The 27,600-nt window shown below is 47.1% G+C and overlaps 1 protein-coding gene across 14 annotated transcripts in view; it reads left to right on the top strand.

Annotated features, from left to right (window-relative positions):
- BCAS1 (breast carcinoma amplified sequence 1) overlaps nt 1-27,600 on the top strand; it is a 99,499-nt gene that overhangs the window by 15,653 nt on the left and 56,246 nt on the right. For all 14 annotated transcript variants that reach the window (XM_027558227.1, XM_027558231.1, XM_027558230.1 and 11 more), the window contains exon 4: nt 17,766-18,337. In XM_027558227.1, coding sequence (XP_027414028.1) covers nt 17,766-18,337 — 572 coding nt within the window. The remainder of the gene's footprint in view (nt 1-17,765; nt 18,338-27,600) is intronic.

Raw genomic sequence — 27,600 nt, forward strand, 5'->3', positions numbered from 1 at the left:
GAATCAGACTGCTGGTTTTGCCACCTGCCAGCTGTGTGACCTTGAGCCAGTTACTTAACCTCTCTGAACCTCAGCCTCCTTGTCAATGAAGTGGGATAATAACAGTACCTAAGCATAAGTATCAGATGTAATAAAAGCACACGTTTCAGGGCACGTAGTAAGTGCCCTGTGCGTGTTGGCTGTGTGACTGTATGATGGTTACGGTCCCTGTCACTTGCACGAGAGTTTCTGGGCTTCAGTGCCCTTCCCTGCACAGTGAGGAGATGAATCACAGCACTGGTCCAGAAGCTCTAGAATTTCCCAGTGTAAGAGAAGACGCTGCTCTCTGTTTCCCCCGTCTACGCTCTGCTGCTCACAGCACATCTGACAGCAGTTATGTGGGTTTTCCATACCAAGGGGATCTGTGACACCAGCTGGGTGTCCCACAGTTCAGTTCAGTTCTGACACCGTTTACCAAGAGTTAGCATCGGCTCGCACTGCTTATGGGCTCGGTATCATAAGACTACCTCCCACTAAAGTTGCCAGTGGCAAGTGGGGAGTCCCCGGCTTACCCACAACTTCTCTCCTGCTCGGCTACAGAGCAGAGGTTCCCACGACTTCCCCCTCAGGTTCAGTCATTTGCCAGAACAGCTCACAGAGCATAGGAGAGCTGTATGCTTGCTAGATAGTTGCTGTTCAGTCACTCAGTCATGTCCAATCCTTCTGCGACCCCCTGGACTGTAGCCCCCAGGCTCCTCTGTCCATGGCATTTCCCAGGCAAAAATACTGGACTGGGTTGCCAGTCTCTTCTCCAGGGGATCTTCCTGACCCAGGGATTGCACCCATGTCTTCTGCATTGGCAGGCAGATTCTTTATGCTCAGGTACCAGGGAAGCCCCTTAGCAGGTCACCAGTTCATTCTAAGCAGATACAACTCGGCGATGACGGCCGATGGAGGAGGTGATGGGAGAGGTGATGGGAGGGACCCTGGGGTGGGGAGCGTCCATGCTTTCTCTGGACAAGCCACCCGTCCAGAACCTCCACGTGCTTATCAACCCAGAAGCAATCTGAACCCTGTCTTCACAGACGTTTGTAAAGGTTTCACTACGTAGGCATGATTGATTAGATCGCTGGCTATTGATGGTAGACCTCAATTTTCAGCTGCTCTCCCCTCCTGGAAGATTGGCCGGGGTGGTGAAGCTGAAATCCTAGCCCTCTGATCACATGTCTTGTTTCTCTGGCAACCGGGAACCCCATCCTTAGAGGGGCTTTTCCAAAATCACCTCATTAACATAAACTCAAATGTGGTTAAAAGGGGCTGGCTTGTTATCAATAACAAAGGTCATCTTCTTGACTCTTAAAGGTAAGTTTTAGGAGCTCTGTGCCAGGAACAGGGATGAAGACCAAGCATATATTTCTTATTATATGATGTCCCAGGATCTTACCTTGGTTGCTTATTAAAAGCGTAGATGCCCAGGTCCCATCTTTCCAGAATACCCTCCAGTTGAGCCCTGGGGGTCTGAACTGCTGAACGTTTTCTAGAGGGTTCAGAGGCACAGGCAGGATTGGCAACCACAGGATGAGATTAAAGTCGCAAGTCTCTTCCTGCCTTTCAACCTGTGAGTCAGATTTCTGCTCTGATGTGCGTGGAATGGACTGAATTGGCGGCAGCAGCTTTGGTGAGAGCGGCGTAAAGCTGGCGGCTGAGACGCACCCACTTGGACAGGAGCTCGTGTCGTTTTTATCATTTGCAAACTGTCGACATTCTCGACTGATCTAGAGGCCCTGACAACCTAATGTGTCCTTCAGAAGTGGTTCTTTGTCGTCTTTCCATCACTGTTGTTGCTGAGGTTATGCCCCTATTTTTAATACGGGGCACAGGGTGAGGAGAGCGTCGGAAGCAGAACATGGGAGCAGAACGGTGGAAATCGAGACGGCCCCTCGTCTTCTCCCTCTCCTTGTTTCTCCCCCTTTCCGTACTTTCCTCTCTGCTCCCAGCAATTATATATATAGTATATACATACGTAATGTGTGTATATATTACATGGAATGTGTGTGTGTATATATGTAATTGGCAGGTCTTCCTGTAAAGAGGAAAACAGGTAACGAAATACAGGGTGACAATCTGGGACAGTTTGTTGCTGTGGGTACCTACATACCGAGGGGAAAAAAAATCTCGTTTGAGTGACCCGTGCTTGGTTGTACCAGCTTATGTGCGACGCAGCCTTGCGTCAGCACCGCTGAAGGATCTGTAGCAAGTTTAAGTTAATCCTCTGAGGCCAAAACCTCCGCCTGCGTCCACTGACACTGTGCCCTCTGCAACTCTCTTTGGACTAATGATCCCTTTGAATGGGGAAAGCAGCTTATCATCCTTGAGCTGTTTTCTCCAGGTTATTTATCACTTTCAGTACAGTTTTTAGAGGGCTACACAAGTGGGATCCTGGGTGATTTTTTTTTTTTAATCCTTTGGACAGAATTCTTTGGCCATGTCTTTTGGTGCATGTTTGGTTCATTTGGTGTATGCGTGTGTGTATGCACAGAGAGAAAGTCAGGCTTCCCTGCTGGCTCAGTGGTAAAGAATCCGCTTGCCAATGCAAGAGACACAGCTTCGATCCCTGGGTCGGGAAGATCCCCTGGAGGAGGGCATGGCATCCCGCCCAGTGCTCTTCCCTGAAAAATCCCGTGGACAGAGAGCCTGGTGGGCTACAGTCCACAGGGTCACAAAGAGCTGGGCATGACTGAGTGACTGAACAAAAACAGAGAAAAGTGACTAGAAAAATAGATATATGGGCCCTTGGGTGACTGTTTTCCTTCTTTTTATCTATACTTTTCCTCTCCTTTTTTCTACTATTGAAGACGTTCACTGCCAGGCGGGAACATCTCCCATGAAGACCTACTGAGAAGCAGCGCCTGAGCACACAGCCTAGGGAGCAGGGTCCTAAACTCACGTCGTGGCTTCGCTGTGTGACCTTAGGCCAGTTGCTGAGCCTCTCTGGTCTCACATCTGTAAAATGGGAATCGTAGTAACAGTAGGACAAAGCTTTGAAGATTGTTGGGAAGCTTAAGTGAGTTGATACACCTGCAGTACTTGGAAGAGTATCTAACATGTGGTCAACATGTGAGGAAAGTTTATTTTTCTGTTTTGGATTTAATGTTAATAAAGGCCATCATTCGGGTATGAAGTTAACTGATTAGCTCATCTAGATAGCTCTTGCAAATTTAAAATATAACCTTGAAAGTTTTTCCCCCCTGCATCCCTTATACTTTTTCAGTGTTTTATTTTTTGTCTTCCGGACACACTGTGGGAGAGATCAATCAGGCACAACCCTTCTTTACAATCGATCCATGAAATTACATTCTATTTCCTTGTAGAAATAAATTTATCTTTCATAGTATTTTTTCTTGGTGAGGGTAAGAGACCAGGGATCTTGATATCAAACCAACATCTAGTAGTACAACTCATGTAGATGAGGGCTTTCTCGCCAAAGCTTAGCATTATACTTCATCTTCAAAAACAATATCTCAGAAAATCAAAATGTCTGATGTTTATTTCCATATTATATTTCTAACTTCAGTTGCCAATTTCAGATGCCGTTTGAAAGTCTTGTTTCAGGGAAGCTGGTAATGGTGCCAACGCCACGGGCAGTGTGACTTACTGCTGTGCACAACCCCATTTCTTGCACCTTTGGGTCAGAGGCTAATGTGTTTGCTCTGTCAAAAGGTGGTTGTTTAAATTCGTTTCTTCAGTTCCTCCCTTTCTTTTTCCAATACATGTTGATTTGAAATCCAGAGTAGCCGGGGAAGTACTTCCCAAAGAGCTACATGTCCATCAGGAGGGTGGCTGCATCAGTTAGAGCAGATTCACACGATGCTATACCCCTGTGCAGAGATAGGAATGAACCACCCCCGACTACAAAACTATCATGCCAGAACAGGAGGCCAGATGTCCACGTCCGAATCTCCAGGGCCTGGGAATGTCACTTCACATGTCAAAAGCAGGTTTTGTGATGGGATTAGATTAAGGATCTTGAGGTGGGGAGCTGAGCCTGGATTATTCAGGTAGACCCAATAAAAGGACCATAGGGTCCTTTTAAGAGGGGTATTACCAAATTGGTTGTAGGCAAAGAGATGTATAGTCATCATTTTGTGGACAAAGGTCCATCTAGTCAAGGCTATGGTTTTTCCAGTAGTCACATATGGATGTGAGAGTTGAACCATAAAGAAGGCTGAGTGCTGAAAAATTGCTGCTTTTGAACTGTGGTATTGGAGAAGACTCTTGAGAGTCCCTTGGACAGCAAGGAGATCCAACCCGTCCATCCTAAAGGAAATCAGTCCTGAATATTCATTGGAAGGACTGATGCTGAAGCTGAAACTCCAATAGTTTGGCCACCTGATGCAAAGAAAAGACCCCGATGCTGGGAAAGATTGAAGGCAGGAGGAGAAGGGGACGACAGAGGATGAAATGGTTGGATGTCATCACCGACTCAATGGACATGAATTAGAGCAAACTCTGGAAGACAGTGAAGGACAGAGGAGCCTGCGGTTCTTGGGGTTACAAAAAGTCAGACACGACTTAGCAACTGAGCAGCAGCATCTCCACTTAGGTCCTAGCCAGACTGAAGCCCTCTTCCTCGGTGGGGAAGGTTCTTTTTTCATTCAGATTCACACAATCAGAAAAGAAACTGATGCTGAGCCTAAAACAGCACAAGCTTTACTCAACGGCCAGAGAATGGAAAAGCGGGGACTTAGTTCGAAAATCAACTTCTCACCCTGACTTGGCCTGGGACACAATGTATATACGGAAGGTCAAGGCAAAAGGGGGGGCGCTGAGTGAAGAGAGGGAGGGGTATTCATGACTCACCTGAGCACAGGGCTATGCTACGCCCGGGGCTGGGCGAGCACCCCTTTTCAGTCCTTGTAGACAGTCTTTCAGCTGTTGCCATGGCAGTTGTCAACGGTCACAGCGCTGGTGGTTGTGATATAAGATACTTGTGTTGTTTTAAGGCACAAAAGTGGGGGTAGTTTGTTAGAATGGCAACAAGAAACTAATACGAGTGCCCTGAAGACCCGGAGGCTCGCAGACCGCGTGCTGGCTCTGTCACGCGTGCGCGCTAAGCCGCTTCCGTCCTGTCTGACTCTGTGTGACCCCGTGGACCATAGCCTGCCAGGCTCCTCTGTGCATGGGACTCTCCAGGCAAGGATACTGGAGTGGGTTGCTCTGCCCTCCTCCGAGGGATCTTCCCAACCCAGGGATGGAACCTACGTCTCTTACGTCCCCTGCATTTACAGGCACATCCTTTATCGCTTGTGCCTCCTGGGAATCCCGGCTCTGTCACTCAGTAGCTATGTAACCTTGGCTAGAAATGTGTCCTCTCAGAGACTCTCCTGGAAAGTGGAAATAATAATAACACGAGCTGTATAGAGCGACTGGCACAGGATAAGTGAAGAAATAAACACGACAGGGGAAAACCACACCAGGGTCCACAGTGACGAGTGTCCTTTACCAATGGCCTCTCCCCTGCTGCATGGCCTGACCAAGCTTTCCACCTGTGTATACACCTAAAACCTCACCAGTTTTTAGGGAAATAAAAGCACCTCGTTTTCCTCCTTCTTTGATTTCTATCAAATTTATCACAATTGTTCACCCTTTTAAGAAAGCTGTTCTCACTGCTAATGAATGGCAGAGACTAAAGCATGATTTATCTGTCAGAAAACATCATTTTTCAGAAACAGAAGACTTGTTTCTGTTTCACCTGGATAAGAAGTTTCTAAAAAAATTTGTCTTTCATTTTTGTTTGTAGTCAATTTTTTCCTAAAAAGAAAAACTGCCTAATTTTGATTTTTTTAAAAAAGAAGTAAGTGGAATAATTTTTGGACTGAAAATCCTGACTTGCATAAACGATCCGCCTGCCAATGCTGTGCCATAACGAGTGAGAAGAGAAGCCAGTCAGGATGCCTGGGCAAAGTGTGCTGGGAGACCCAACCCGAAACTCAGCCGCCTGATAGAGGGACAACCTGGGACCAGCATCGCTGGCTGGGAAGGGGCAAATAGGTCTGTGCGCTTGGCACTCACGGTCTTCCCCCAGTTGGCTGGCTTTTAAAATGTTTCCCCTACTTGGATAAAAGTTCCTGAGAACAAAACATTTCGTTTGTTGTTGCAGTAACCCCAGAGTTTAGCACAGGCTCCGAGATGCACAGAAAGCTTGCTGAGGACGGATAGATTAATGAGCCGGGACACACCAGACCAGCGGCAGTAGAGGGGCAAGAGAAGCAGCTGAAGAGCAAGTCCTAGATCCTGATGGATCCTCTGCAAGTAATGCAGCCCTAAGTGAAGGCACTTTTAGTTATGAAAAGGAGTGTGGGGGTTAGCCCTTCCAAGTGCGGTGCGGCGGCTCGCCAGCATTGTCAGATACCAGGTGCGTGTTGTAAATACGCACCGCGGCTCCAAGCTGGCCCTACCCACGCGTCCCGTCCTCGGGCGATGGGACCCAAGAGCAGGAAAGGCCACCGTGCGCCGCTGTTTTTTCTCCCTTTATTGGGAACGAAAGGAGGGTCCTCGCCGGAAGCCCATGCCCCAAGCAGGCGTCCGCTTAAACCTCACGGGCCAGCAGGAGGGCACGAGCCCACGCTAGTTGCGGGGCTTCTGGGAGGTCGGGGGCCGCTCTGGGCGAAGAGGAGGCGCGGGCCGGGCCCTGGACTGGCCTGGTGTCCGCCAGCGCGGGCTCCCAAGGACGCAGCTGGACCGCAGAGAGCAGCGCGCGTTTCCCCGGGCGCTGGCGCCTCTCCTGGGCGCCGCCCTCTCTGCCCTTCCGCGCTCCCTGGATACACCTCCTTCAGTAGACAGTCTCCTGACCCTCAGCTCTGCGCCCGCGGCCCCGCTGGACACGCCACCCACACAGACCCTGCGGCTCCAGCCCTCTGCTTCAAGCTGTTACAGACGGTTCTGAAAACGGGCCGCCAGATGGCCCAGCTCCGTGCCCCTCCTTGCGGCAGGCACGTCCTCTGTGAAATCTCATACTTCTCCACCTCTTAGCGCTTTTTCTCGTTAGAAATTCTCCTGGAGAATTTCCGTTTGATAGACGTAGCCCATCCATTTCTTCTCGTTGGCTTGAAAGTCACCTGCCTTGACTGTGAATCCTCTGTTCATCCTCAGCGTTCACGCGCCGCCCCAGAGCTGCGCTGGTTTGTTAGCACAGGGTCTTCATTTTGAAAACTGAGCTATAACTCACATACCGTATAATTCGCCCTTTTCAAGTGTATTATGCGATGTAGTCCTCTTTACTATATTCACAAGGTACTACAGCCGTCTCCTCTGTCTGATTCCACATTTCATCAAAGAAATTTCATCAAACAAATCCCTTGAGCAGTTAATCTCTACTCCCCTCCCCCACCCAGGCCACCGTGAACGTGCTCCCTGCCTTTGGATTCGCCTGCCCTGGACAGTTTATACACAGAGAGTCATACCATAGGTGGCATTTTGTATTTGGATCCTTTCACCGAGCGTACCGTTTTCAAGGTTCACCTGGGTTGGAGTGTCTTTGATTATGGTTATCTTGGTGGGTGTGAGGTGGTCACACGGTGTGGTTTTGATTGCCTTTCCCTGATGACTGAGCATAATGAACATCTTCTATCATGCTCATTGATCATTTGCATCTCCCACTCTGGAGAATACGTCGTCTTTTTTAAAGAATTTATTCATGTACTTGGCTGTGCTGGATCTTACCTGTGCCACGAGGGATCTGGGTTGCATCGTGTGGGATCCTTCCGTGCAGCCTCCGGACCCTCTAGTTGGGGCGCTCAGGCTCAGTGGTTGCAGCAGATGGGCTCAGTGGTTGTGGCACGTGGGCTCAGTGGCTCCACGTGTGTGGGATCTTAGCTCCCCAACCAGGGATCGAACCCATGGCCTCTGCATTGCAAGGTGGATTCTTTACCGCTGGGCCACCGGAGAAGCCCCTGTAGCGTCTTCCCGACCTGGCTCTTTTCCCCGCCCTTTTCCTCTGAGCCCCTTGTCTCCTATTGCTTTCTGGCTGGCTGTTCTCAGTGTCCACACGAGTACTTGCCGCTGTTCAGCAGTGTTCAGCGTGGGCTGAATTCAACCTGCTCCCACCTGCCATCTCCAGAGTTTAGCCTTCCTGTCCTGACAGCTGAGAGCATCAAGGGAACGCTGTGTGATTTTCGCTGGTAAGTCTCTTTCTTTTCGCATTTAAAGGTGTTTAATACTGTGTGCGTGATCCGCGTTCCTGCTACGTATCTTCCCTGCCACCCTTGGGGGTGAGAGACACTTACCATATTGCTGTCGGAAATGTGAATCTCTGGAGCCTCTTTTCGGGAATTAATCTGGCAGTGTCTATTTTTAAAAATTAAATGCACATTAATTTGGGTGCAGCGATTCTACATCTGTAACTCTATTCTATAGAAATAAAGCACTAGCTTAGGACCTTCGATCATAGAAGTTTTCCCCAGCACTGTTTGTAATGAACGTGGAAAAAAAATTATTTGGAAACTATCATAATGTTCATTGATCAGCCAGTGACATAAATCTCTTTTGGTATATTCATATTAAGGAATGTTTTACAGCTATTTTTAAAAGATAAGATAGATTCGGGATGTATTGATTGAGGAAGGGGAGAACTGAGGTTATCTCAGTCCATTTGGGCAGCTATCCAACCAGTCCATTCTGACGGAGATCATCCCTGGGATTTCTTTAGAAGGAATGATGCTAAAGCTGACACTCCAGTACTTTGGCCACCTCATGCGAAGAGTTGACTCATTGGAAAAGACTCTGATGCTGGGAGGGATTGTGGGCAGGAGGAGAAGGGGACAACAGAGGATGAGATAGCTGGATGGCATCACTGACTCGATGGACGTGAGTCTGAGTGAACTCCGGGAGTTGGTGATGGACAGGGAGGCCTGGCGTGCTGTGATTCATGGGGTCACAAAGAGTTGGACATGACTGAGTGACTGAACTGAACTGAACTGAACAAAAATACCAGAGACCTGGAGGCTTAAACAATACCCGTTTATTTCTCATGATTCTAGAGGCTGAGAAGTCCAAGCTCAAGGTGCCAGTGGACTCCTTGCCTGGGGAGGGACCAGGTCCTGGTTCACAGTCAGTCATCTCTTCACTGTATCCTCACATGGTGGAGGCGGGACCTCCTTTATAAGGACACTAATCCTATTGATGAGGGCTCCATCCTCATAACCTAGTTCAGTTCAGTTCAGTCACTCAGTCATGTCCGACTCTTTGCAATGCCATGAATCACAGCACGCCAGGCCTCCCTGTCCATCACCAACTCCCAGAGTTTACTCAGACTCATGTCCATCGAGTCAGTGATGCCATCCAGCCATCTCATCCTCTGTTGTCCCCTTCTCCTCCTGCCCACAATCCCTCCCAGCATCAGAGTCTTTTCCAATGAGTCAACTCTTCGCATGAGGTGGCCAAAGTACTGGAGTTTTAGCTTTAGCATCATTCCTTCCAAAGAAATCCCAGGGCTGATGTCCTTCAGAATGGACTGGTTGGATCTCTTTGCAGTCCAAGGGACTCTCAAGAGTCTTCTCCAACACCACAGTTTAAAAGCATCAATTCTTCAGCGCTCAGCCTTCTTCACAGTCCAATTCTCACATCCATACATGACCACAGGAAAAACCATAGCCTTGAGTAGACAGACCTTTGTTGGCAAAGTAATGTCTCTGCTTTTGAATATGTTATCTAGGTTGGTCATAACTTTCCTTCCAACGAGTAAGTGTCTTTTAATTTCATGGCTGCAGTCACTATCTGCAGTGATTTTGGAGCCCCAAAAAATAAAGTCTGACACTGCTTCCACTGTTTCCCCATCTATTTCCCATGAAGTGATGGGACCAGATGCCATGATCTTAGTTTTCTGAATGTTGAGCTTTAAGCCAACTTTTTCACTCTCCACTTTCACTTTCATCAAGAGGCTTTTTAGTTCCTCTTCACTTTCTGCCATAACGGTGGTGTCATCTGCATATCTGAGGTTATTGATATTTCTCCCGGCAGTCTTGATTCCAGCTTGTGGTTCTTCCAGCCCAGCATTTCTCATGATGTACTCTACATATAAGTTAAATAAGCAGGGTGACAATATACAGCCTTGACGTACTCCTTTTCCTATTTGGAACCAGTCTGTTGTTCCATGTCCAGTTCTAACTGTTGCTTCCTGACCTGCATACAGATTTCTCAAGAGGCAGGTCAGGTGGTCTGGTATTCCCATCTCTTTCAGAATTGTCCACAGTTTATTGTGATCCACACAGTCAAAGGCTTTGGCATAGTCAATAAAGCAGAAATAGATGTTTTTCTGGAACTCTCTTGCTGTTTCCATGATTCAGCGGATGTTGGCAATTTGATCTCTGGTTCCTCTGCCTTTTACTAAAACCAGCTTGAACATCTGGAAGTTCACGGTTCACGTATTGCTGAAGTCTGGCTTGGAGAATTTTGAGCCTTACTTTACTAGCATGTGAGATGAGTGCAATTGTGTGGTAGTTTGAGCATTCTTTGGCATTGCCTTTCTTTGGGATTGGAATGAAAACTGACCTTTTCCAGTCCTGTGGCCACTGCTGAGTTTTCCAACTTTGCTGGCATATTGAGTGCAGCACTTTCACAGCATCATCTTTCAGGATTTGAAACCTAATCCCCTCCCAAAAGCTCCACCTCCTAATACCATCACAGTGGAAGTTAGGATTTCAGCATATGAACTGTGGGGGACACAAACATTCAATCCATAACAATGATACATAAAAGCAATTAAAAATGATATCTAATATCAGTCTATTTTTGTAAAAACCAACAAGGACAAATACAGCCTCCTAGAACTTGTATCTGGGATGCTTGTATATATTTGTCTGAGCATGAACGACGTCTGATAAGGTACACCAGGCTGAAAGACTCGTTCTACTGCGGTGAAGGTGAGGGACAGCGGCGGGGAAAGGGAAGCACTGGGAGGCTGACCATACGGGAGGTAAGACGTGTTACGCGCGTGCTACTAGTAAATTGAGAGACAATGAAACATCTGTCTTTGAGTGACAGTATCTGCTCATGTTGGAGCAAAGACTGGTTCTGCAATAGGTAATCTTTGCATGTTCCAGACTTTTATAAGCGTATGACTGACAGGAGATGCATGCAAAGGCGGGAGGGAGGCTCCCCTGGTGGGACAGTGGTGAAGAATCCGCCTGCCAGTGCAGGAGACACGGGTTTGATCTGCGATCCAGGAATATCCCACATGCCTCGGGACGACTAAGCCCGTGCCCCGCAATTGCTCTGGAGCGCAGGCTCCGCAATGAGAGAAGCTCGGGTGCTGCAAGTAGGGAGTCGCCCCCGCTCAGCACAACTGCAGAAAAGCCCACACGGCAATGGAGACCCAACAGCCAAAAATAAACAAAAGAATAGAGGGGAGGGAAAATTCTGAGAGTCGCTGGTGCAGTCTGGCCCCTACAGCGACTAACAGAGATGGCTGGCTTCAGAGGATGCTTTCGAGAGAGAGTGTGGGGTAAGTCAGCTTTTGCCCACGTAACGCTGAACCCAGCATTTTTGTCACCAAATGTTCAGACACATCGTATTCAGCTGAGAGTTCAGAGTTCTTCCCTCCTGCCCCCCAAACCTATCCCTTTCTTTTACTTTTGCTGCACTCTTGGAGAGGACATCCTGCCCTGTTAATATGGAGATGGAAAGCATGAAATCTGATCATTCGGTGAAGGTTTCAAATCTAACATCTTCCTTCAAGCCACAAGCAGCTGACCCGTGAATCCTTATTTCAAGATCTTTAAAACAACAAACGCATTTATACAACACATAAAGCCTCGGTTGTTTGAAGTGTCATTTGACTCCCGCAGCCTGACCGCAGAGGGGTCATTTTTGCAAAACTGAGGTCTTCATCCGTCTGCCCCAGGGTCCGTGGTAATCCTTTGATATTCGACTAGAGTTCGCCTTTGAAGACTTAGTGTGCCATCATCTACTTTTCCTTCTCCTTTGGTGAGCTATTCCAACTCCCTCGGGTCCTCATCCAACAATAACCATGTGTGTGATCTTTACACGGCTCTGTGAACTCCACCATCATTTGCAATTTCCCTTTGCGATTCGTGTGCGTTGTATTTCCTCTTAGCTTTTGTCCTGACTGGTCACCGTAGTGACGCATATGACCGTGTAGGAGTGGGGAGTTGTAAGTGGACGCTTCGTTCATGAATAAAATTATGACGACAGTTTCTAGTTCCCTCTTTAACCTTCAGCCCTAGAAATGTTTGGATATTGAGTTCTTAAGAGAAAAGAATTCTAGGGACTGCCCTGGTGGCCCAGTGGCAAATAACTCGGGCTCCCAACGCAGGGCCCTGGGTTCAACCCCTGCTCGGGGAACCAGACCCACACGCTCCAACCAAGACCTGGTGCAGCCAAACGTTTTTTAAAAAGTGACTTTATTCTCAGAGCTGCAGTTTCTACGCCTGTAAAATGGGAGGGACCGTGGTACCTGGCATGGATTGCTGTAATACAGAAACAAAACATTTCTTGTCACATTCAGCATTTCCTTTACCGCCTGACATGCAGGAAGCATTCAGTGAATATCAGCTATTGTGTTTACAGCTGTATCAAGTGAAGATTGTAGCCTTGGCTCACGAAAAAGGCAAATAAAAGGTAGCCCTTACTCAGAGATTCTGAATAGTGCCATATGAGCTTGTACGTGTGTGTGTTAAATAGGTAACAGATTGCTGACGAAGCAGCTTGTCTTGACTAAGAATACTTGGTGCTTGGAAAAAGCATCCTTGAACCTTCCACAGCCCAGGTTCTCAGATTTCTGAAGATCAGTGAATTCGTATCATTGCCCTTTAAAGTGCATTTATTGGTTTGGGCTGTGCGGGGTCTTCACTGCTGCTCAGGCTTTTCCCTGGCTGCCGCCCACGGGGCTGCCGTCCAGCTGGGGTGTGTGGGCCCCCAGTGCCGCGGCTCCTCTTGTTGCGGAGCCTGGGCTGGAGGGCGCTCAGGCTTCAGTGGCCGTGGCTCCCGGGCTCCAGAGCACAGGCTCAGTAGTTGTGACAGGCGGGCTTCGTTGCCGCTCAGCATGTGGGATCTTCCTGAATCGGGGACCGAACCCATGTCTCCTCCACTGGTAGGCGGATTCTTCACCATTGAGCCACCAGGGAAGCCCATATCGTTACTCTTTTAAAGTCTTTCCAGACCCCCCAAGTGTATAGGTTAAATCATTGGAATAATTCCTTTCCTTAGGCTTCTATTTAGGAAATGACACGGTCATTAGATTAATAACATATAAATGTCACAAAACAACTAATGTTTATCCAGTACCCACCTGTGTTAAGTACCTTGTAGGAAGCATTTTGCTTAGTCCTCACAATTACCTTTTGAAGAGGACAATTATTTTCCTGTCCATTTTTTTTTTAATTGAAGAAAATTGAGGAAACATGATATAAAGGAACTTATCCAGGTCACATATTTCATTTTTAGAGTTAATCAGGTTCCTCTGATCCACAATCTAAGTACTTTTCAGTGACACTAAGGTGCCACCAGAAGTGAGTTCTGCATCACGTGTCTAGATAAAATGACTTTCTTAAGTAAGACACACACACATACACACACACACAATACAAAATGTCTTTTCTGCACTAAAGAGATCAACATTTTCGGCTCTCCTAAATAGTTGGGAGCCACCATTTGCAGTCTTACTTGATTTCTTCTTGTTTTCCTTAAACTCTTACGCATTTATTGCAGGGGAAGTAAAAGCTCTTTGCTATGTCATCTGTCTGCTTTGTGAGAAAACTTTTTATTGAAACCAGATTCCAGATGGACTTTTCCCAAGGTTTTCATAGGAATGAAAAGCTTCGTTCCGGTCACCCAGAAGGAACTTTTTATTCTTTCCATAATAATGTGAGGAAGGCGTGGAGGTCATCCCCATGTTTGCAAGACTATAAACCCTGGAACTCAAGTGGGTTTTCTTCCTAGTCGTTCACAAAGATTGTGCATGTGTAAGTTACTGTTTCAGAATATAATTTATTTGCTTTTTAATGCTTATCCAAGGTCTCAAGTGACTGTAGTATTTTTCCCCACGTGAATTTTTTCCTTCCTTTTTAGTGAGAAAGCAAAGTGTTGGTGGGTTTGTTTTGTTTTTCTGTTTGTATCTATCCAGCTCCTTATGACTCACTTTTTCTTGCATTTCATTTTCTTTCCTCTCCTTCATCCTGTATTAAATGCCTCCTAGATATATTTGAAGAGCCTGGAGACAACTTCTCAAGGAGAAGGTTGATTGCTATTAATTAACAAGTGAAATAGGAACTGACTAAGTCGCTGAAATTCTCTCCAAGTCACAGAGTATGTACTTAATTTAAAACTGGCATAAGTGGAAAAACAAAACAAAAAAACGAAGCTCTACTGGCTGTGGAATGGTAAACCAGCTTCAGGGACAGCTGGATCCAGGTGTCCAAATGCGACCACAGATCTCGTAGGGCTTTTACCTGTGTTGATTCTCAGGCAAGCGCTCTCGAATGTGATAGCCGAGGCCACCAACTCCAGATGTACCCCTTACTGGCTTGACTACTGCAGCACAAAGATCACAACTCTGTTCTGGTAGGCTCAGCAAAAATCATAAGATTTACTTTTGTTAGTCCAGCTTAGGTCATGTGGCCACCTGAGAGGTGAGCATCTTAGCAAGAGAAGTAGAAGCTGCAAGTGATGGGACTGGACACGTGCTCACCCCAGTTTGGGGGGTGGGCGGAGCTTCGTAGTTACGGGCTGCCCTGTCTAAGAAGCCCTCGGTCCCACAAGTCACCGAAACACTCAGCCCACCCTCTGATACCAGCACTTGTGGCTGGCGTCTGCTGTAGCCCTCGGTGCGTTGAAGTTCACTCTAGGTTCTTGGTGTAAGGATGGATCCTTTGTCAAAGCAATGCACTGGCACTTTTTAAAAGTCTGTCCCGGCAAAGGTTTTTTCCAAAACACTTTTTCTCCGACCAAAATGCTCTTACTTAGCACTAGCTCCTTGGGTTCCCGGCCAGAGAGTAAGGAAGACAGGCAAAAGACTCAGAGGTCCGTCCACGTTCTCGGCGTTTGAAAAGCCCTCCGTTGTTCCGACTCTTCGGCTCCCCTTTCTCGTCAGCTGTGTCCTCTTTTCCTGGCATGGGGCGTCCCCACAAGTCATTCACGTTCACTCTGACACTTGGGCTGCTTGACATGCGTACTTGGCATCCTGACACGTCCCTCCGTCACTTCCTCGTTCCCTCTCCCTCCCTCCCTCTTCCCTTCTGAGTATAATGTTTACCACAGTTATGAAGTCCAGGACCACAGAAAAATGATAAACATGAGCTGGAAGACACATCCAGTGTTCACGCAGAGTGGTGTCCCTGCACCCCGAGTTTATGGCGGCCCCTAGTGCTTGGCGGAGAAGGCAGTGGCACCCCACTCCAGTGCTCTTGCCTGGAGCATCCCATGGACGGAGGGGCCTGGTAAGCTGCAGTCCATGGGGTCGCTGGGAGTCGGACACGACTGAGTGACTTCACTTTCACTTTTTACTTTCATGCATTGGAGAAAGAGATGGCAATCCACTCCAGTGTTCTTGCCTGGAGAATCCCAGGGACGGGAAGCCTGGTGGGCTGCCGTCTATGGGGTCGCAGAGTCAGACACGACTGAAGCGACTTAGCAGCAGAAGCAGCAGCAGCAGCTAGTGCCTGGCACTGGTCCTCTGGCCGTTTCTTCTCTGCTCTCAAAGCTTGAAGAGGAGGCCACCATCTGCCTAGGAGTCCGGTGTGCACGCTCGCTCTCTGTTTCTGTCTCTCTCTCTCCTTTACTGTTTGTTCCTGACTTTAGACGCTGGGAGATACTAGAGTTTGGCAAAAATAATTGCTAAATGTATGTATCTCTCACTAGTTATAACCAATGTATGACCTAAAGAAACCTCAGTGCTCTTCTTTTTAAAAAATAACTTACTTATTTGGCTGCTCCAGGTCTTAGTTGCAATGTGTGGGGTCTTTGACCTTTGTTGGGGCACTATGTAGTTACGATGTGTGAGAATCTTTTCACTGTGGCATGCGGCATCTGGTTCCCTGACCAGGGATCGAACCCGGCCTCCCTGCCGTGGGAACATGCAGTCTTAGCCACTGGACCACCAGGGAAGTCTGTAGCTTCTCTTCTTTCTCTTTTCCTACAGATATTAAGACGAGTTGACTCCAAACTACACAATCACAGCTATCTGTCAATTATTAAGCAGCTGCTATCAAAAGGCAGGGTTCCTGATACTTTGTATGAATTTTGTCCTTGAAACATCACAACTGCTCTACATGGGAGCTTCTGTTTCTCCCATTTTACATATAAAGAAACTCAGAGATTTGCAGTGACTTGCCCAAGGTCACTCGGCTTGTGGGTAGAGAATCCTGATCTTTTAAAATACGCTTGATTGATTTTGGCTGCCCTGCATCTTTGCATGCACACTCGTGCCTCCCCTGGTTGTGGCGGGCAGGGGCTGCTGCCTCCGTGAGGGGCTCAGCCTCGCTGCCAGGGCCTTTCTTGTTGCTGAGCACGGGCTCTAGGGTGCATGGGCTTCAGTAGTTGCAGCCTGAGGGTTGCCTTGTGGCCTGTGGGATCTTCCCAGGTCAGGGGTCGAACCTGCGTCCCCCGCGCCGGCAGGTCTCCACCCCTGGACCTCCAGGGCAGCCCGAGGAGCTTGGTCTTCACCTGTGATACCCAGTTTTGCAGTGTATCTTTCTCCTGAATATCGCACTGCTTTATAACAGCGACCCAGAAAGTGAGGCGGTTCAGTGAGGTCTGTGCAGAGTTCAAAGCAGAAACGGGTGGATTCTGGGAGCAGAGCCCCTCCCTGGAGGAGGCAGAACCCATGTGCAGTCTTGTGGCTGGGGGTCTAACCCACCTGCTTGTGTAGACGCCTGCCCTTCCAGATGTCAGAATGGCAGCATCTGAGTAGTCCTTTTTAAAATCTGCCTGTATTCTCGGCAGCTGACGCTAGTGCAGGAGAGACGGAGAGCGAGTGACCTCTGGAATAAGCTGTGCTCGCTGGGCGGCCGGGAGAGGCTGCCCCAGCTTCCCTGGCTGTCACTTTTCTCCCTCAGCAGCAACGATGATGACTTATGTTTATGCTGTTCATTGAGCACTTGCTATATTCCAGGCACCACTTGATGTGCTTTGAGAATATTAACCCATGGAATCTCCGTAACAAAATTACAGGGGTAGGTTCCACTGTTTTCCTCACTTTACCAGAAAACTGAGGCAGAGAAAAGCTCAGTAACTCAGAGTCAAATAGACAGTCCAGCTTTGTGCTTCGCAAATGCATGTTTTGGCAACACCCAGAGATACTTCTGGGGTCCCCAGTCAGGGTGCTCTGGGGTGTTGGGGCATTCTGGGGTGCTCAGTGTCTCGTGGGGTGCTACCCAACACCCTGTGGGGCACAAGGTGGACCCGACAAAGAATTCTCCCGACCAAGACAGGGGGCCGAGGTCGGGAGATTGTTCCCCTAAGCCTGTGGCAGCTGGCCTGCCTCCCAGGTGAAATTGCGATGCCCTGCTTCTTGCAGGATCCCTGGGGATAAAGCTGAGAGTCGGTGTGTCCCTCAAACGGCCCCGGCAGGTGCTTTCCTGCTTGGCTTCCTCCCCCTCGCCTCGGTCGGAAGACGCCTGGACAGCTGACCTCTGCCCCGCAGAGGGGTCAGGGCCCAGTAGGGTCCCCAGCCCATCTCCCCCGCCTCTGCGTGTGAAATGCGGGGAGTCCGTCCGCGACCCTCGGATGTCCTCTCTGGGGTGAATGACCGCTGCTCATGTTTGCCTTTACAGTCGATCTGGGAATCAGCATGCAGGAGGATAATGTGGCCGCTTCTTCCCCCAAGACAATGGAGACCAGCGCGGCTGCGGAGGCCAACGGCGAGAGTCTTGGGAAGGACGCCAAACCCCAGGCACCAGCTGCTAAATCTCGTTTTTTCTTGACACTCTCTCGGCCTGTACCAGGGCGTACCGGAGACCAAGCCACGGATTCATCCAGTGGATCCGTGAGGCTTGATGTCAGCTCCGATAAAGCTCCAGGAAACAAAGACCCGAGTGAGCCCATGGCCCTTCCGGTGGCAGCTGCACCCGGGCATGGCCCGGATAAAACCCCCGGGCAGACCCCGGCCCAGGCGGAGGGCCTCCCCGCCACCCCTGGGCCGGAGCACCCTCCGTCTGAGTCCGGGGCAGCAGCCCCCGCCAAGCCCAAGGACTCCAGCTTCTTTGACAAACTCTTCAAGCTGGACAAGGGACGGGACAAAGCCCCCGTGGACCTCCCGCTGGAGGCTGAGAGCACAGAGCATCCTCACCCGGCCGCCGAAGCTCCTGGGTTATCCAAGCAGTCCGAGGATGGCCCTGCAGAGAGGGTGAGACGATCTGTTTTGCTCTTGCTGCAGGCTCGGGGTGGGGTGCCAGGGGCGCTTGTGGGGCAGGACGATCGCGCGGGTCTTGCTCTGCCATCACTGAGGGGTCCTGACGAGGTGACGAGCCGTAGGTCCCTCTAGAACAACCAGCACATTGGAGCCCGGTGCCTGCCCGTGTTTCTGTGGCAGAAACATCTGTTGCCAGAACAATAACAGCTGTGGCATCTGTTTTATGTAACAGAAAAGAGGAGGTGACTAACATACGGATGAATCCATCCTTCCATTTATCAAAGGCAGAGCTGGACAGGTTGCATTTATGATCAGTGGAGTCTGGAGGAAAGGCATGAGCAGAATAAAGACGGTTTCCAAAAGACTGAAATGTCTGCCTGTCTGAGTAGCTGGCTTCGTATGCAGTGTGTCTATGGGCTTTTTTTTGAAATGCATTGCATTTCGTACTTTTAATAGCCTGGGCTAATCTTTAACTATCTTTTGCACTAAAGTGTGTGTAAAGGGCTTTTACAGCTCCGGGCCAACCCTTTTGTGTACAAATTATTTTCCAACAAGCTGGGGTAATCCCTTTGTAAAAACAAGATTTTTTTTTTCTTTTAAGAGGCATCCAAATCAGTTGCTTTCTTTCCTGTGCAGAAAAAGGCAAGTTCTTTTGATCTTAAAAAAGAGCATTTACTTTTAACTTTGAGAGTTTGTTTGTATTGGGGACCCAGAAAAGAACTCTTTGAGTGAAGAAGGAAATAAAAGTAGATACATTGTATTTTAAGGCACTCATTCCTGTAGTTAATAGATTTTTAAGCAACAGTATTTTTCAAAATTTGGGAGTCAAGAATCTCTAGTTGAGATTAGAGCCAGGAAAAAATTAGGTGGGCTGATTATTATTACATGGTTGTCAATATAATTGTCTTAATGACAGCTAGCTTCCCTGCCAAGTTGCTAATAGTAACGCTGACTGTCGTTTATTTAGCATTTACAATGTGCCAGGCACTGTCCGGATGTTATTTTTATTCAGGAAAATAAGTATCGCATTAATCTGACACCAACAGGTGGTGTCAGGAATGATATTGTAAATACTAGACAATAGCTGAAAATTCTAGACAGAGCTGGGGAAAAGATCATAAGGTTCGTATGTTAAGGCTCATGCTATCAGCGTTCTTGTCCTTTCTGTAAATTTTTATTCCAAGAACTGCTTTTTCAATTTTCTTTCGAAAGTTAGAAAAATTGCCCTTTAAATGCCCCTTCCCTAAATGCAACAGTTCAGGAGCCTACTGAATAAACTTTCTGTTTAATTCAAAGTGAGTCTTCAAATGTATGCTGGCATCAAATCTTTGGCCTTTCCTGGTGGCTCAGATGGTAAAAGAATCTGCCTGCAGTTCAGGAGACTCAGGTTCAACCTCTGGGTTGGAAAGGTCCCCTGGAGAAGGGAATGGCTCCCACTCCAGTGTTCCTGCCTGGAGAATCCCACGGACAGAGGAGGCTGGCGGGCTACCGTCCATGGGGTCAACAGAGTCGCATATGGCAGAAGCAACTTAGCGTGCACGCACACATCAGATCCTTACTGAGTGTGACGCTACCAGACGCAGGTGAGGCACGACCACGGTGGTGGACAGCATAAGGTCGCTGGCCTCAGGGAGTCTGTGGTCGAGCGAGAGAAGAGGTACAAAAAGTCCACAGTTACGATGCAAGCACCCAGGGCTCTGGTGGGGGAGGCCAAGCATTGGGGAAGTTGTCCGGACTCAAGGAGAATCAGGCTAGGTGGCCCAGGGAAGCGTCCATCAAATATTTGCACCCGGAGCCCAGAGTCCTTGTCTTGGGTCAAGGACATCAATATTCATGAATATTTGAAAAACTACTGACTGTTTTACTTGAGCCTTGTGGCTTCCTGTTATTGGCCATGGGCTCCCCAGGCCATTCTGAGTTTTGCATGGTCACGTTTCATTTCCATGGGCGTCCAAAGCCAGCCCATTGCCCGAATTGAGAAAAGACTGCGTTATTTATGGGAAGAGAATGAAGGACTGAGTATCCCATCTCTGAATAGAAGTCTCTTGACACATCCAAACCCCCAAAGCAGTCAAGTAAACCAGTTCCGTCTCTGATAACCAACCCTTGAACATATTTAACCATAGAAACTTAAGGCAGTCAGTCCATTCCTATCCTAAAAAATGGGCAGGAAGGTTTAAGAATTGTGCTTTATCAACTCTATTTTTTTTAATTGCGCGCTCTTTGGGACAGCACCTCAGCTGGAGTGGAATGAGTTCCAAAATCAAGTTTGATCCAGGAGGTGGGGGTCTGTGTTGGCAACATGGCAGGTATTTAATATAGCCAGGCCCGTGGGTGATATTTGGAAGTTACAGTAACCTCTCAGAAGATCTAAAAATCGCCACTCATCGTCAATGTGGAATTAAGTGCATTTGTTTCCTTAGACTCAGCCACGAAATTTGCATCTGTGTTTGTTACACAGAAAATTTCCATTTTTGGTTGGTTGTATCACTGGAATTTGAAATACGGAGTGCCCGCTCTGCCTGTCTGCCTGCGTGCGTGCTCAGTCCTGTCCTTTGCGACCCCATGGACTGTAGCCCGCCAGGCTCCTCTGTCCATGGATTCTCCAGGCAAGAATGCTGGAGTGGGTTGCCATGCCCTCCTCCAGGGGATCTTCCCGACCCAGGGATCAAACCTGCACTGGCCTACGTGCTGATAAAAATGGAAAAGTTATGAAAGAGCTGCTGATGTCTCTGCTAGTCCGTTAACTTGTGGATATTCAGATACATATGTTTGCAAAGATTTTTAACAACAACAGAACAGCCTTATTATTAAGAGTTCTGACCTGCTCTCTGGCTGTACAGCCTGTATTTAGGGGGAAAAATCAATTGTCTTGGAAGTAGAATGAAAGAGGATGGCCCTCAGAAAGTAACAGGAATAAAACTTCTCAATCAATGGCTTTCTTGGTGGGAAGAGCACATTATGCATCCGCGGCCATCAATGTATCGATTCAGAATTCTGAGGGTAAATTATGCCCTGGGCTCAGCTGTCCCTCCCCGCCAGCCCACACAAACCCTTCCCCCCAGTTTCACTGCTGTGTCCCTTGCTGGATTGGAATTCCAACCACAAACCCACAGAGCTGTGAACTGGGAAAAAGATACCACCATTTCATTCTAGGGGAAACACACAAATCTTCTGTGTTTTCAGAACGACAATCTTATTTTTGTGCCTCATAAAACTACATTCAGAGCATAGCATAATTAAAACAAGGCCAGAATTCATGAACAAATGAAGCATTTACTACATAGGCCAAAGAAAAGATAAATTATATGCCTGAAAGGTTTCACTGAGCTGTGATTCAACAAACCAATGTGTTGGCAGGGGGGCATTTTTTTTTTCTCCTCTCCCCAACAATTGGACCAGAACTTTAAGATAAGCATTTAGTTAGGAACTTCATTTCCCTGAAAACTGATCACATCATGGAAACTTTTTTGGTTAAAAAAAGAAAAACACTAAATTTCTGTTGTCACTGGCAATTCCAGAGGTGTCTTTGTGTGGGGGGTAAAGGGGTGTTTTAAGTGTTAAGCCAAACACAGATGCAGATTGAAACAAGGATATTCTTTTTCTTTTAAAGTTGAAGTAAATTTTGCGATTGTTATTTAAACACCAAATTTGTGCAAGGCATCTAAATGAAAAATTATGGTCCTGGACCCTCAAAGATTGTATAATCTAGTAAGAGACACACATTTTTAAGGGAGGCTGTGATAAAGGCACTGATCCACAAATTTGTTCAGGCTACAGATATTAAGAGAGCGTCGGATATTAAGCTACAGATATTAAGAGATGCGCTGATCACCTCAGTCTCAATATGCCCCAAACTGAACTGTTCATCCACACCCCACAGCGATTACAGCAAAATGCCCACTCATTTAATCCATAGGCGTCTCGTCTCAGGTGATGGCAACTCCATCTCACAGCACCGCTCTTTAGTGGTGGGGTTGGAATGGAAGAACCAAGGTCCCCGGAGCCCTCTGTGTGGCATAAAGCAGTGAGCTAACACATACGCGTTTCCGTCAGGCGACACGGGTTTCACGTCTGCCTCTGTCACCTTTCGGCTGTGCGACCCTGGGCGAGTCACACAACTACTCTGAGCCTCAGTCTCTTCATCTGTACAATGGGGATAATAATCATATCAGGCACATTTTTACAGTTTTCACACCTATGAGAGCTAAGTCTTTGAGGTACTTGACACAGAGATATTGCATTTTGAGAAAAATAAAATTTAACTACTATCATGGTTTTTCTTCCTGTTACTTCACAATTTTAGTCTTTTTACTCTTCCCTTCCATAGTCTTCAACTAAAACTTGCAGAGATAGCACAATTGAATCCGACTTGAAAACTGCATACGCTGAGGCCTATGTCCTAATCTGGGTTGGAAAAAAAAGATGCAGAACTGGTGAAATTATTTTAGAAAGAATAGAACTACAGTGCTTATACACACGAGCCTCAGTTTCCTAGTCTGACACTTAAGGTCTCTACTAGCTCTCTTCTGTCTGTCTTCCTAACCGTATTTTCTCCTATTCCCTTAAATTCATCTGGTCAAAATTGCCAACATGTGACCTGAGCAGACACCATCTGCTCCCCAGGCCTCTCTCTGCCTTCATCTCCTTCTCTCTCTGTTTATCAGAAATTAACTTTACCTTCAAGGGCCAAATTCTCCATGAAGCTGACCAGATGTCCCCCATCCTGGGTGGTTTCTGAGGACATGAATTCCTCTAGTATTCTGGGGGTATTCTATATATTCAGTGAAATTCTGCGATAAAATCTCTTTGAAGGAATCATCTCATTGAAACATCAAAATGTCCAAGAGAATTTTAATATCTTTATCATTTTACAGATTAAGAAATCAAAACTTTAGTGAAACCAAGCCACTTACCCCAATTATGCAGCAAAAAACAATTGTCCATCTCCAAAACCCATGCTTCTCATTCTCAATGTTATATTTTTACCAATTATTGGAAACTGCAATAACACCGTGAGTATGGAAAACTGAATGATAATGAGAGGAAGTGCTGTTCAAAAATGTTAGTACATGCAAATATGGAAATTCCAAGTTAACCTCAAATCAAAAGCAAACAAACAAGAAAACCCCACCTATCTCCAACATTAGAAAGGCCAAGTAAATTATGAGGTGTGTTTTTATTTCATGCTGTTTACCTCTGGTGATAAGGTCATGACTTAAGAGAAGTATCTAACCAAAAGACTTTGTCAAAACAGAGGGAAAACTCATCTTGAATTACCAAGTTATGAAATAAGCAAGTCTTTTAGCTATGGTTGTTCAGTAGCTAAGTCATGTCCGACTCCGAACCCATGGACTGCAGCACGCCAGGCTTTCCTGTCCTTCACTATCTCACGGAGTTTTCTCAGACTCATGTCCATGGAGTCAGTGATGCCACCCGACCATCTCGTCCTCTGTTGCCCCCTTTCCCAGCATCAGGGTCTTTTCCAATGAGTTGGCTTTTTTGCATCAGGTGGCCAAAGTATTGGAACTTCAGTTTCAGCTTCAGCAGCCGTCCTTCCAATGAATATTCAGGGTTGATTTCCTTTAGGAGTCACTGGTTTAATCCTTGCTGTTCAAGGGCCTCTCAAGAGTCTTCTACAGCACCACAATTCAAATTTTAGCTATAACACAATTTTAGCTATAGCACTGTAATTTTATGAACTTTATAAATTAGCACTAAGAAACATTTGATATGAAACATTTATAGTAGCCAAGGTGATGTGTAAGTGATAGGAGCCTGAATGGATATGGAAATGAGTTCAGATTCTACCACTTACTAGCTGTTTGGTAAAGTTAAATAATAGCAGTTGCCCCAGTTTTTAATAGCTTGTTATTCCTAGGCCAGACAGTAAGCATTTGGCACACCTTATCTGCTTTGATTCTTATAACAACACCACAAGGTAGACGTTTTTGTTGCCTTTTAACAAATGAGGAAACAGGCTCAGAGAAGTCAAGTTACTGGTTCAAGGCCACACAAGTGAATTGCAGGCAGAGCTGGAATTAAGACCCAGCAGTGAGCAAAGCCTGTGCCACTCTGTCATTTCAGAACCTGTGTTTCATCCACAAGAGGAAGACACTGCCTGCCCTCGAGGCTGCTGAGAGGACAGAGGTGACATAAGCTGTCAGCAGTCAGGAGGCCAAACAGAAGGGTGGTATTTGCTAAATGGTCAGAAGCTTAGAGATAAAGAATCATGAGCTGGAGCAAACGGTCTTCCAGCATGATGGAGTTGGAGTAGTAGATAATCTAGGGTAACTTTGGCTGCAATTAAAAAAAATAAAAATAAAACTGCGGACTCAACAGTAGCTTAGTTCATGTGGAAAATGTACATTTCTTGTACAAAATAAATAAGAATTCGAGAAGTGAAGGGTTCCGTCCAGTTGAGCATCTTCATGGCCCCAGGAAGCATCTGTCTTCAGCACCCTCTGGGTATCAACTTGGTTCACAGGCTTGATCCCTTGTGGGTGTTCGTTTTCTTTCTTTGTGGTATAGTTAATGTACAATATCCTATCACTTTCAGGCATACAACGCAGTGATTCACAATTTTTAAAGGTTATACTCCATTTACAGTTGCTATAAAATACTGGTTTTGTGGTTTTAAGAAGGCTGCCATAGTTCTAAGCAGTGTGTAGAGTCATAATGTCCTACCAGATGAAAGACGAGTTTCCTAAAATTTACCCATTGGAGGAGCTGAGTCACATGTTTGGTTGGAGGTGCAAGGTGGGGGAAGGGTGGAAAGTTCCTTCAACAGAAAGCAGGCTCTGCCAGCAAAGGTGATAAGCCACAGGTAGAAAGCAGATACATTATTTTCTATCCAACATCATGTCAGAAACTCACTAAGTGGATGAGATGCTGCAGTATCTCCCGACGGTCATTTATTTAAATACACTCGTTGCACTGGCTCTTTAACTTGACTGTGACCCACAGAAAAAGATGGATGAGATGAAGAATCCACAGAAAGTGCCATTCTTACAGCAAGTAGCATGGGCTGGTATTTTCTACTCTTTCTAGCCTATTTCATTTGATAGTTTTTAATGCTAATTTTGGGCTTCCCTGGTGTCTCAGCAGTAAGGAATCCACCTGCCAATGCAGGAGATGCAGGTTCCATCCCTGGGTCAGGAAGATCCCCTGGAGGAGGGCCAGGCAACCCACTCCAGTTTTCTTTCCTGGGGAATCCGTGGACACAGGAGCCTGGCGGGCCACAGTCCATGGGGTTGCAAAGACTCAGACACAATTTAGTAATTACACAGCAACAATGCTGGTTTTGACCCACTGACCTGTGTTCCATTCCCCACATAGTCACAATCTGAAGTTGGAAGGACTCTTCTATCACCATCGTCCTTTTCACACAGGGAGACAGTGATCCTGAAGGGTGTGACTGCTCCCTATGCAACTTGGTGTCTGCAGGTGGTCCTGCCTGGCACACCTCGGCAGGCAGTAATGTTCCTTAGATGAATCTGACAAGGATAAAGACGGTACCCATCATGTTCCAATTTCTCAAAGCGTGTTAGAGGATGTTGCTGTAATCTCATGATAGCTCTGCTGAACACAACCTTCAAGAAAAATGGTTTCAAAACATTTATATGCTGTGTTGTTGTTGTATTTAGTTGCTGAGTCATGTCCGACTCTTTTGTGACTGTGATCCTCCAGGCCCTTCTGTCCTTGGGATTTCCCAGGCAAGAGTACTGGAGCCGGCTGCCATTTCCTTCTCCAACCCAGGGACTGAATCAACATCCCAGGCATTGGCAGGCAGATTCTTTACCACTGAGCCACCGAGTCCCCTGGACTGCAGGAGATCCACCAGTCCATCCTAAAGGAAATCCATCCTGACTATTCGTTGGAAGAACTGTGCTGAAGCTGAAGCTCCAATACTTTGGCCACCTGATGCAAAGAGCTAACTCATTGGAAAAGACCCTGATGCTGGGAGGGATTGGGGGCAGGAGGAGAAGGGGACCACAGAGGATGAGATGGCTGGATGGCATCACCAATGCAATGGACATGAGTTTGAGCAAGCTCCGGGAGTTGGTGATGGACAGGGAGGCCTGGTGTGCTGCAGTCCATGGGATCACAAAGAGTCAGACATGACTGAGCGACTGAACTGAACTGAGCCACTAGGGGAGCAATATGTATGCTACAGATGCTTTAACAAACTGCAGAATCATATATCTCTCCTATTTATTTGATATTTTCATTCAGTCTTTAACATGTTATGGTGCTAATCCCCATGGTTGAATATTAATTGAATTGTATTTTGCAATGAACTTGCAAACTACGTTTTGAGTTTGCTTACCCTTTGGCATTATCCAGTCTTATTCTCTTCTTCAAGGCTATCAGAGCAGCCCTGATTCGGTGAGCATTTACTAACTCAGAAGAGCCAGAGGCAACTGACTGACTAACACAGAACAGCACTCAGAGGCGTGAAACAACTTGGCTGAGATCACACGGCTGGAAAGTGGCGGATTCCGGTCTGTCAGCTACGTGGTTGACCACTGTGTACATGAGCTCAAAAAGAGGGAACATTTCGGACTTTTAGAAACATCTTATATCTTGTTTAAATTCCTGAAGCTAGCATTTCCCAAACTGATGTTCTGTAGACTCATCCGTTCAGTGGGATCAGCCTGGAAATAGAGTACCAGCATCAAACAGTTTTGGGAAATAGCAGTTGGTCTGTCCTCTCTCGAGAAGGTTCGCAGTGGACATCGGCCACTAAAGGCTCTGAGAAGTCCTCAGCAGGCACCCCTGCTCTGCTTTGTTTATCTGAGTGTTTCTCAGGCTTCAGTCTGCATAGAGCGATCATTTGTCCAGCCAGTTGGGTATATCTCCCAAGGAATGGTTCTTCTAGAAGATGCTGAGCTAGGCACATAGACCAAAGTTGAAAAATGGGCTCTCATGGGATGTATGAAGCTGCACACAGGTTTTATTTGACCTCTGTCCACGGAATTCTCCAGGCCAGAATACTGGAGTGGTAGCCCTTCTCTTCTCCAGGGGACCTTCGAGACCCAGGGATGGAACCCAGGTCTCCTGCATTGCAGGCAGATTCTTCACTGTCTGAGCCACCAGGGAAGCCCATTTGGCATATACAGTGTTTTATAATAATATTTTAGTCCATTGATAACATTTTGCAATTGACAAAGTTGACCGCAGTTTTGAAGTGTGAGATTTCAGTAGAATCCCTATTTCGCGTGTTTCTGAAAGTAGGAACGTTCCTCGGCGGTCGG

Source organism: Bos indicus x Bos taurus, chromosome 13, assembly GCF_003369695.1.
Source record: "Bos indicus x Bos taurus breed Angus x Brahman F1 hybrid chromosome 13, Bos_hybrid_MaternalHap_v2.0, whole genome shotgun sequence".
In the NCBI taxonomy this organism is placed as follows: domain Eukaryota; kingdom Metazoa; phylum Chordata; class Mammalia; order Artiodactyla; family Bovidae; genus Bos; species Bos indicus x Bos taurus.